The sequence below is a fragment of the Acipenser ruthenus genome, chromosome 18, assembly GCF_902713425.1.
Source record: "Acipenser ruthenus chromosome 18, fAciRut3.2 maternal haplotype, whole genome shotgun sequence".
Classification (NCBI taxonomy): domain Eukaryota; kingdom Metazoa; phylum Chordata; class Actinopteri; order Acipenseriformes; family Acipenseridae; genus Acipenser; species Acipenser ruthenus.
Window position 1 is genome coordinate 25,816,213 of NC_081206.1, and position 10,855 is coordinate 25,827,067.

Sequence of the window (10,855 nt, forward strand, 5' to 3'; positions counted from 1 at the left end):
TTATTTTTATTGTGCTTGAGGAATTTTTGGGTGGGAGGGGGGTGTAAATGTCATGTGCATCCAGGGAATAGTGGGTTATTTTTAAAAACTCAAAATTATGCCATGTGTCGTGAACATAAAAAAAAAAAAGCAGTGAATGGGCCTTACACAGTAGAGTTTCACACAGTGCATTTTACTGTCAAGGTGGTCTAACAGTTAATTAGCTCAATTTGTGAATTACCAGATCGTCAAACAAGGGAGCACTGTGGTTATTAAATGACTATTAAAAGACAGAATTACTAGTAGCATTACATTAGCTGGTTAGCAGAAATCAAAATGTAAATAAAGTTGAAATAAATTCAAAACAAAAACAGCATTTTCTTAAATGCTTTATTCATCGATTAAAATAAAATGCATTCAACACTAAATCAAACAACAACATTCATCTGGATTGCCTTACTCATGTCTGTCAGGTTTTTTTTTTCCTTTAGATAAATCTGATCACTTTCATTCAATAAAATCTCACCACATCTGGCATGTTCACGGTGCCAGTGGATTCACGTTTGCTGATGTACATATAAAATCCGAACGCTATGTGCTCACTGGAGACAAAAATAGAGACAGTGCACACCTGTCAAAATATTAAACATTAAGATGGTAAAACCATTTTTGTAAAACGATACGCTTATAAACTTTTTTTGTTCATAAATAGAATCTGGACATCTGTTGCATATGTATGTATGTACTGTATGTATACAGACACACACATACATACATACACACAGTTTATTTATTTATTTTCAAAGAAGTTTATAAGGTAGCAGCCAGGTCTTAGCACTGCTAGTAACCCACGGTAGCCACTTTACGACTTCATTATTGCAAACTGTCCTGATTTATTTAAACAATAAATGCACAACATTCGTACCACTTAAAACTGGGGTCAGGTGGAAAGTCTCACAGAGACCATGTCTGTACCCGCGGTTGCCCCTGAAACTAAATTGGCTTCCGAAGCATCAAGATTTTAAAACAATAAGGCCAAGTATCAATGCAAATATGTTTTTTACCTTTTTAAATGATATACATACAGAAAAAAAAACTTCCTAAGACATCGCTTGTATGCATCCCTCTTGCATAGTTTGCTATTTTTTATTATGCAAGATTGATTTTGTTCAGACATCTCTGGTTTTAAAAGACGTCATCAAAATGGGATTAACCTGAAAATAGGAAGCATCTACGGTCATCTCCTCCTGTAAAAGGCCACACACTGATTTTATTACCAAGCTCAGGCTGGTATGTCCCACCTTAAAAAACAAGGTAAACTGACAATATGCAAGGTAAAACACACAGCAAAGCCAACTGTTGGACCGCATTAAAACACTGGAGTGTAGAAAGAGCTTTCATTAAAATGCAATGATGCATTTGGATTAGGAATGCGTACATTGTCTTATGAAGTTTTTTCCCACCCAACCAACAAAGAAAAAAAAAAAAAAGAAAAAAAAAAAAAAAAAAAGAGAGAGAAATGGGGCTCCAAGTTTTAAAATAAGTAACTGGTCGTCCACTTTAATGAGCAACTGATAGTCCGTCCCTTGCTATAAAGATCGGTGCAAAGAAAACACTGAACCCTTTTTAGGACTATTTGAAAAATAGTATTCACTCATCACAGACCAGTTATCTGGATGCTTTTGGACCCCTTTCCAAACAGAACAAATAAAAAAATAAAAATTATTTAATGCAGACATTTGGCCTTTCAACTCCCCAGTGGAATGTTCCTTTACGTTTCATAGCAGCTTACAGGTTTGATAGAACCAACGGTTTCAGTTGTTTTCATGAATTACATTCACTCTTCACAGTGAAACAGGTGCATGGTTAAAGAGTTCTAAAGTTGTTGACCAAGCCACAGCACAGCTGTGTCCCACACAGGTCGAACTTTGACTTCTTAGTACGTAAATCTAGTAGTATACCCTGGCTGACCAGCCATTGGTCTGCCCCTGCCAGCATGTGGGCACTTCATAAGGTTTTTATTTCCATTATCTTTGGCAGCTGACACAGGCGCTGACAGAATTAAAATCCAGTGACTTGCTGAGAAGGGTTTTTCACGACTAGCTTTCAATCACAGGCCTGAGTAGGTAAACTCCTCTCCCACCCCTTAGTCTAACAGTAACCCTGAGAAAGATTGTTGCCCACTGTTCACTGGTAAGATTTGACATATTGATATATTTCCATGAGGCAAACCTCTATCTTAACTCTTGCATTTCTCCTCCTAGCAAAACACATTGAAGCATTTGTATATTCTTCGACTATCATCATTAATATTTAACTCACAAAACTAAATGCAATTGAACAAAAAAACAGATATTGGTTAAACAAGCAAACTTTCTGGAATGTGGCACAGCATGATCAATTAGTATCAGTTTAAACTGCAACAAAGTATACACATGTTTCATTCCTTAGAAGATTTTAACAACTGCAAAAAAAAATAAAAAAATTCCTTACAGCATTCATCACTCTTTGCAATAAGTGGCCTATGCCTATGAAGTCAGTGTGAACAGCACTGGTACCAAATAAGTGCATATGTTCTGTTTAACTGGATGTTTAGAACAAAGGTAGTTTAATAAATTAAATATAAATTGCAGGACAACTGACCTCTGATCACCAACTCACACGTACACGAACATTAAACGGCTCACTTTTGCTGTAATCGGAAATTTCATCTAGTGATGTTAATATGATTTTAGTCTTGCTTTGGAGAATGTTGGCAGACAAACAACCAGTCACATACTCGCCGACTACTGGCACAGGACTGGGCCTATAACAGGTTTACAGAAGATCAGCAGTTTATAGGAACAATTGGATATCCAAGGCAACTGTGACTCAAGACCAATAAATAGATTGCGTCATACAGCTAGCATTGTGCTGCCTTTCTGAGACACAGTACTGAAAATAGGCTGCTTCCACGACATCTGATCTGTAAGAGAGGTATAATGAGTCTAGAAAACTACTAACCCACATGTGGCAGAGCAGGTTGAAAGTTTAGATCCCAGCTCTGCCCATCACTTCTTGTAGACTGCAACTCTTGACAGTGACCTGGGAATGAAGGTTAAAGATATAACCATATGTTTGTAAATATCAAATGGAGTCAGCAGGGTCCTCTGCTCAAGTTCAGCAACACCTTAGAAAATGATTAGGATGGCTGAAGTATAGGACAGTACCAGTTTTCATCAGTCTTCCTTCCTTGACTGGAAGACAAGCAAGGAACAGGATCACAATCACTTCAGTTGCAGGGACGGATATACTAATGGTAGACTAGGGGTTTTCTAGTTTATGACTGCTCTAAAAATCCTATGAAGAATCACCCGTCCAATCATTTTGCTAGCTAGCCGTGAAATCCCTTCCCTCACATTCACTCATTAGCTACTAAACCAATACCCGACTATACTCTCAGATAAAAAGCAAGATATATAGATAGATATAAATATAGAGCTAATACTGATTAAACACAGCACATATAAAGGGTTAGTTCACACTACAGGAAAACAAAAATAATAATTAGAATAATGAAAAAGATGTGGCCCTTATTTGCCTAAAGGAGCCACAAGGAGAACTGGCTAAATGCCCTCGCTAAATCGCTGCATCTCCCGGAAAAAGTGCTGTGTTGGTTCACTGAGGACAATATTGGTGTCCATCATGGGGTTCCAGGGTCGACCAAGGCCCAAGGACACCTCCTCGATCAGGTTGTGGATGGGGTCCTCATCCTGGAACAGCAGCTGATCCTGGTCAAAGTCGATGCTCTCCTCAGATACTGCCAGCACCTTCAAGTTGGAGCCACGGAGCCGAGATATCGCAATCAAATTGTGAGCCCACACAGTGTAACCTAAATACAATGTACAAATAGATATGTTCAAAGTGTTTGGGGTTTTAAATAAACTACTCATTGAACAAAATGGAAAGTGGGTGATTATGGATTATCAAAAATGTTTCCGCTTTTTTTAGCCTAGATGGCAACACCTAAATAAAACTGATACTACTATATCCATCATCTTTTTAAGCTGAGAACAGTCCGATTATTATTATTATTATTATTGACCACAAATGATGATGATTATTATTCCCTGAAAAAGCCTAGATCTTCATCCAAATACAACACACACTTCAACACAATCATATTTTGCTTATACCCCAAATGCTAATACCTTAAATGTTCCCTTTTTTGATTGGGTTTGTGTTTCCATTAATCTAATGGACAACCTTAAATATATGTATTTTTTAAAAATGTTGCTATGAACAACTACAATATCCCTGGTGTTACAGAACAGTACAATATTAATCCAATTAATGACAAACTAAAATTAACATTTAAATTGCAAACTCAACTTGCAGTTCAGCAATTTAGTGGAATGCAAATCATCATTTAATAATGCACCTTCCTGGGTATAATGCATAGGTGAAGTTAGAGAACACACCACCACCATCATACATGCTTTATTCACAGAATATATATTACAAGCAGTGAAAATCTAAACATGGTCAGATCCTCAAAAAAAGAAAGCTTTGAAAACTATAAATACAATCTAAAGACACTGTTAAAATTATGATGCTACAAACTTTACTCAAGATCAGTCTTAATTAAAAGGTTGCATGACTCGGGTTTCTTACTGCTTGGAATTTCTGCAAATGGGTGTACAATAATGAATTTCACAGTTTAGTTGTAGCATTTTTTCAGTCTCTGCCAACTAGCATTAACAATTACATTTTAAAAATGACGGTCTTTCCGAAATGCCCAGATTTGTATTATTAAATTCTCCATACAAATTAAAGTGCCAAGACTCACCGTGAATGATGAGGAGAGAGAGATGCGTGCACCTCCAGGCGAGGAGGACCAAGGGGTCCTCGTTGCGGTTGTCACTGAGGTCAGGGAAGCCGGTGTCATCCCTCTCCATCAGGTCCCTCACGAGGATGAAGTGGGAGAGGGTCTTGCAGTACTGCCTGGAAATGAGATCCAGGGCAGCCTCGGAGGCGCAGGTGGAGTAGCTGTCAAAGTGGATCCTCTCCAGGGGCAGGCTAGGCTTCAGCACGCTCAGCAGATCTTGGCTGTGTACATCCAGTGCCATGATGTACACCCGCAAATTGGCACTGTGGCGGACTAGCGCCTGCCAATCCACCTCGCCAGGCGTGATGTCCAGTGGTTTATTGTGCAGCACTGTGCCGTGGAGCACGAGGGAGAGTCGGTGCAAAGGCATGTGGTCACTGTTGGAGAGTACCTGGCACATCTCGGAGGTGAAGTCACAGAAGTCCAAGGCGAGGGAGTGCAGGTTAAGCAGGCGCCCCAACTCGATAGATGGAATAAGGGGTGGGGCCTGGTTGTCCAGCAGGCTCAGATGCTCCAGGGAGTTGGCACTGAGGTTGGACATTGTCGACAGAGAGTTAGGGGTAACCATATCCAGCATGAACGCAGAAGACAGCCATTTCAGCTGCCTGCTACTGGCCAGGGTCTCTTCAAACAGCTGCTTTATCCTGCAAGCATAGAGCATAGCTAAAAACCCTAAAACTAAACAACAATAAAATAAAAAAAGAAACATTATGAAAAACGTTGTGCTCACACCTCGTGTATATTATATTACCAGCACATTAAATGTTTTCAGTTGCTTTTAAAGGCTTTTGTTAAAATGTGTGTGTTCTCAATGCTTCAATTATTGTTGATTAGCGTCTGATAAACGATTTGGAAACTGGATACTGGTTGCTACTATGAACAACATCAAAACAGCTAAAGCAGAAAAAGGAATGTAACTAGACCCCACAAAACTCCAGATTAGGAACTGCCCATCCTTGGCCTGGAACACATTTATGTAAGTTAACTCACTCTTTAATTTTCTTGCCTCCCTGGTCCACCTGGGTGAGATGGGTGCCATCTAGAATCCCTTCCTCCTGGAGGATGCATGTGTCTCCATAGAGGCTCAACTTCTGTAGATTCCTGTAAAACACAAGCAAGAATCTTATAATGATGACTAGCTGGGAGCAAATCGCCATGATAGTCGCAGATTAGGGAAACTGGGAAAGATAAAAACGAAAGTCGAAAAGTTCAGCTATGGTAGCCAAGACATCCTTTGTAGTGAAGCTGAATAAATGAACATTTTTTGTCCCACTTTGTTCAGAACACTGAGATGACAAATGCCTGTAGTCTCTGAACATGATCATAAGAAAGAAAAGTTTTTGGTTTATTAAACACTGACCCGTAAGTCTTGTAACCATTTATCAGAAATATACATAGCCTTATTGGTAAAGTTCAAAACTAAATTAAAATAGCATAATCACATAAAAAGGATTCTCATCTTTACTTATACATTACTTGTAATAGTAATCGAATCTCTTGGCCTAGTCTATCGTTTTCTAAACACGAGTAAACCCCATTCTACAACAGATTTGCTGTTCCAGCAGAAAAAAAAAATGCACAGAAAGGCACCGTACGTTCCGTAAATTGTTTGACTCTACAACATTCTTCTATAATATACTTTTGGATTGTTGTTGTTCTTTTGTTTGTTTTTTTTAATGTTGTCCTTTTTTTGTACTGCATATACACAATGTAACTTAAAATAAATTCAGTGATGCTACATTTTAAAAAAGGAAATCTTAGAAAAGGGTCACGATTCAAATCACTTTGGGAGTGGAGGCATTGCTTGTATCAGATGGAAATGACATCACATTAAAATTAGCCTACGGTTTAACTGCGTCAGGTTTGCACACATAATAAATACTTATATGTTTATTCCATGCAGTTATATAATTTAACTTACAGTGACAGTATTTTCCAACACGGTAAATATTTATGAATACAACAAAGGTAAACATTAGGCCTATATTTAGAAAATAAATACATAAACTTTCACCTGAAAACAATTGATATGTAATTTTTAATGACAATTATTTATTTATTTAATTAACACACGGTGTGTAGTGAAATTACAATAAGCTATTACAACACTTACTAGGGCTTAATACACAATATACGATGCTTCTGTTTGCGCGTGCTCAGGCAATGCTAGCTACCTGTTTTTTTTGGTCTTTTTCCAGATGCGTCGTAGTTGGAGCTGCTGAGTTAAATCGATGGTCAACTGTCTAAGTGACTAGTAGTGTATCTCATAAATGACATGGGAATGACAAAGAGGGCGCCTGTAATATATATATATATATATATATATATATATATATATATATATATATATATCCTAAATGGAAAGCAGGGTAACAGATGCGTAGTGGAAGTATAGTAGGGAATGGTACGTAATATTAAGGTATAAACGGACGACATATCAAACTATAAAATAATGCACCCACCAATATATTTAATAATGCAACACTTGCCAGGTTTTCATTACCTGTTATTTTTCAGACTCCTCAGCACGCACAGCACCTGTTCCAGGTAGTTGTTCAGGGAATCCCTCCAGCGGACAGGGTAGCCTTCGACTGGAGCAAACTCCAGCTGCAGCTCACGAACAAACGAGCCAAACTTCCGCATGAGAAACTCCAGCTTGGGGGTCTCGTCAGAGCTGGAGCCTGCTCCGCCAGTGCCTCTGCCGAGCCGCAGTTTGAGCTCAGGCCACAGCGCTGGATAAAAGAGACACTCCCTCCAACGGGAGCACACAGCCGAGGCCCGCAGCTTATCCCGGGCCGACAAGAAGGAGAAGATGTGGACTATCAGCTCGCTGGGCAAGGCCGAGGCTCCAACACCCCCGTATAGAGCCATGGCCGGTACACTATGTACTGTTGCTCCTGATAAAGTAATTTAACCGATCTGTGTTTCTGAGACACAGTCTATCAATATGCAACAATTACAGCACTCAACAGAGATTCACTAGAGAAAACAAACAGCGCCCAGCAGCATCCCCTTCACTACTATTGGAGCGAACCACAAACCTAACACAGGGGGAACAACACTTTAATTTATTTTTTATTTATTCAAATATAATAACAGTATTGAAAAAAAAGCGTTTGATTTTACCCGCTATAATACCATTTTTATTACCCATGTTTACTCCCTTGCTTGAAGGTGACACAATGCTGATAAACACGCTTAAAGTTATGGTATGGTCCAACCTGTTATTTTTGCTATACCTGCCTGCTTCCAGCAGAGGGAGTTTGTTATACTGTTTTATCTGCGTGCCCAAAACGAAGACTGAAGAACGGGATAAACAACATTAATAAGGTGAAGTTTATTATAGATTATAGTTAAACAATAACATGTAAGTCATGACAAAAAAATCAGTTAGTCTCAACTGCCAGTAGTTTGATGTGTTCAGTCACTGAGTCGTTTGTGATATTCTGCCCTGCCGGTTTTGATTTGTCTCCTAAGTCCTCCATCCCTCCATTTTTTAAGCGCAACCTCTTATAACGAGAACTGTCTCTTTAAATCTCCAGCATTTACTCACGCTGTGTCACTTCCTGGTTTTATTCACTGAAGAAAAGCACCACAAACGAGATACTCGGTAGGAGGGGAAATTGGAGATGGCTGATCTGTCGCTTTATCTAACAAATGTCAACGTTTCCTTGGGACAAAAAATGGATGGCAGTAAGGTAAATTAACCTGTAATGGGTATGATTTTAATGGTTTGGTGACAATGCATGATTTAATCAACAATACTAAAACTCTTAATTAGTGGAACTTGTTTGTAAGTTGCCGTTTGAGAAACTACCAGCAACAGAAGTAACCAGGTGGCAGAATTATGTGATCACAAAAAGTATGTTGTTTTTATATTCAAAGGGTAAACGGTTGTGTTGAATTTATGTACGTTACACCTTTCTAATTACGGTAATGCGGCCCTCAGTTTAAGACTCCTACCAAGTTATTTTGTAATGTTTTGTTTGCTGTTGCAGCCACTAAACATTTAATGACATGTTCTATAGTCCTATCACCATTTTATTGAAGACACGAATATGTTAAATACATCATTTTGAAGTATGTCCTCCAGTGTCAAAAGAACCAAGGCAAAGCTACACGGAAAATGTCTGCTTAGCCTTAGGTACATGAAGTATGGCTACATTTCAGTACAAGTCAAACATCACAATACAATATTCGTCTGCTTCACTTTCCGTAGATCATAATACAGAGGTACTTTTTTAAAAAATGTCTAAGCAATTCTCTCTCTCTTTTTGTACAAATATATTGTATGTGTAGTGTAGTATGTTAAATGCAGACTCAGGCTGTGACTTCAGCTTGGGCTGGAATGGCCGATTGTTTGTGCTTTGTGCTCAGACACACCATGAACTGTATTTTTATGTCTCAGAATGCTGGGAAAGACTTTGAAAGTGTGGAACTAGGGGAGATTGGAAAGGAGAAGCAGCAGAAGGTGCCACGGCGGATTATTCACTTTGCCAGCGGAGACACCATGGAAGAGTACAGCACGGATGAAGAACAGGAGCCGGAGAAAAAAGAAATGCTTCCTGCAGTCGATCCAGTAAGTGGGTTGCTGAAAACATTTTTTCACTACTGTCACAACGTTGATAAAGGCACTTTATTGTTAATATTATTATTATTATTATTATTGCAATATCCACCATGAATTTAACTTTACTGATTGTGCGGCTGTAGGCAAATCCGGATATTAATTTAAGTAGTTATCGTTTGTTTTTTGTCCAACGGCACATATTCTGGTTTTTTTTTTACGCTCGTAAGACTGAGGGCATGATCATTTTCAATCTTGACTTTTAACTAACTACTTATTTCAAAAAGTAAAATACAATTTAAATTTATCAAATAGTGCAAAAGCAAAAACAGTGAGTACATGGCTTTATAACCCCTGCAAGTCAGCTGGCCACAGCTTTGAGAACAACTGGTTTTGCTCTCAAATAAAATCGGATCTTTAAAATAAATATTGAGCACGACAATACAGAAAATTGAACATTTTTGTTTTTCAGTCAAAGCTGACTTGGAGACCATACCTCTTTTTCCACATGTGGAGGGCAGCCACTACCACGATATCAGGTACTTTCATAATATTCTATTAATGAGACTGGAAAACTGTTTCTGCTAGGAAGGTTGAGATATAGCCAAAATCATGGTAGGAAGATGCATTTTAAATAACAGTAAAATCTATTTTATTTATTTCAGTGTGTGACTTTCTTGGAGAAAAAATGGCCTCACTGTTTGGAATAAGTACACCTAAATACCAGTATGCCATTGATGAGTACTACAGGATGAAGAAGGAGGTGTGTATTTATGGGTGCAATAGTTTTAAAACTTCAGACTAAACAGAGCCACACTCAATCAGGTAACATCACCCTTAAGGGTAAACAACATCAGGATTAGTTTAAAGAGTGACATTATTTAGATCCACCAGTCTTTTAGATCTGTAGAGAAGATATGATTATTTTTTTGTCTTGGTGTCCTCATCCAGTTAAGGGCTATCCGTACATCTCTTGTGCATGTATTCCCTCACTTTGACTTATTATGCTATATTTCCTGTAGGAAGAAGAAGAGGAGGAGGAGAACCGCATGTCTGAGGAGGCAGAGCGTAATTTCCAGGAGCAGCAGAGCCAGGAAAGTCCAGAACCGCACACTGAACAGCCAGAGGGATCTGCTTCGTTTGTTAATGTTACTTTCGAGCTGGAAAACGATCCCTGTGCAAGTCCGGAGAACAGCAGAGTTCCAGCACCCATTCCCACATAATAGTACAACCATTTAAAAAAACGGAATCAAATCCTTTGCAAAAGTTTTCAGTTCTTATTTTTGTTTTTCTTGCCATTAACATCTCCCTTGTGAAATATACAATATTGCAAAATTTTTAGATAGTCTTACCACATACATCTGAGATCATACATATATTTTATATCCCAGTGACATTTATACAACAAGCCTATGGAGGTTTAAAAAATTAAAAAAATAAAA

General features: G+C 38.4%; 2 protein-coding genes across 2 annotated transcripts; one reads left to right on the forward strand and one right to left on the reverse strand.

The window, feature by feature from the left end:
- Positions 1–355: 355 nt before the first annotated feature.
- Positions 356–7,977, reverse strand: LOC131698669 (F-box only protein 33-like). Its single transcript, XM_058991692.1, has 4 exons — positions 7,350–7,977; positions 5,837–5,947; positions 4,808–5,490; positions 356–3,850 (listed from the first exon to the last, which is right to left on the reverse strand). Exons 1-4 carry the CDS (start codon positions 7,715–7,717, stop codon positions 3,585–3,587), a joined length of 1,428 nt encoding a protein of 475 aa, XP_058847675.1. The 5' UTR covers positions 7,718–7,977; the 3' UTR covers positions 356–3,584.
- A 94-nt stretch (positions 7,978–8,071) lies between these two features.
- On the forward strand, positions 8,072–10,855 carry LOC117423088 (protein FAM177A1). The gene is made up of 6 exons (XM_034038520.3): positions 8,072–8,176; positions 8,389–8,544; positions 9,255–9,425; positions 9,886–9,952; positions 10,079–10,176; positions 10,436–10,855. The coding sequence occupies exons 2-6, from the start codon at positions 8,476–8,478 to the stop codon at positions 10,634–10,636; spliced, it is 606 nt and encodes a 201-aa protein (XP_033894411.3). The 5' UTR covers positions 8,072–8,176; positions 8,389–8,475; the 3' UTR covers positions 10,637–10,855.

Excerpts from the sequence above, each read along its gene's own strand:
- LOC131698669 (XM_058991692.1), bottom strand. The coding sequence starts at position 7,717 with ATGGCTCTATACGGGGGTGTTGGAGCCTCGGCCTTGCCCAGCGAGCTG. Across the intron at positions 5,948-7,349 it reads AGGAGTCTGAAAAATAACAG|GAATCTACAGAAGTTGAGCC; the intron begins GTAATGAAAACC and ends TGTGTTTTACAG. Across the intron at positions 3,851-4,807 it reads CTCTCTCCTCATCATTCACG|GTTACACTGTGTGGGCTCAC; the intron begins GTGAGTCTTGGC and ends CATTGTATTTAG.
- LOC117423088 (XM_034038520.3), top strand. The coding sequence starts at position 8,476 with ATGGCTGATCTGTCGCTTTATCTAACAAATGTCAACGTTTCCTTGGGA. Across the intron at positions 9,426-9,885 it reads TGCTTCCTGCAGTCGATCCA|TCAAAGCTGACTTGGAGACC; the intron begins GTAAGTGGGTTG and ends TTTGTTTTTCAG. Across the intron at positions 10,177-10,435 it reads ACTACAGGATGAAGAAGGAG|GAAGAAGAAGAGGAGGAGGA; the intron begins GTGTGTATTTAT and ends TATTTCCTGTAG.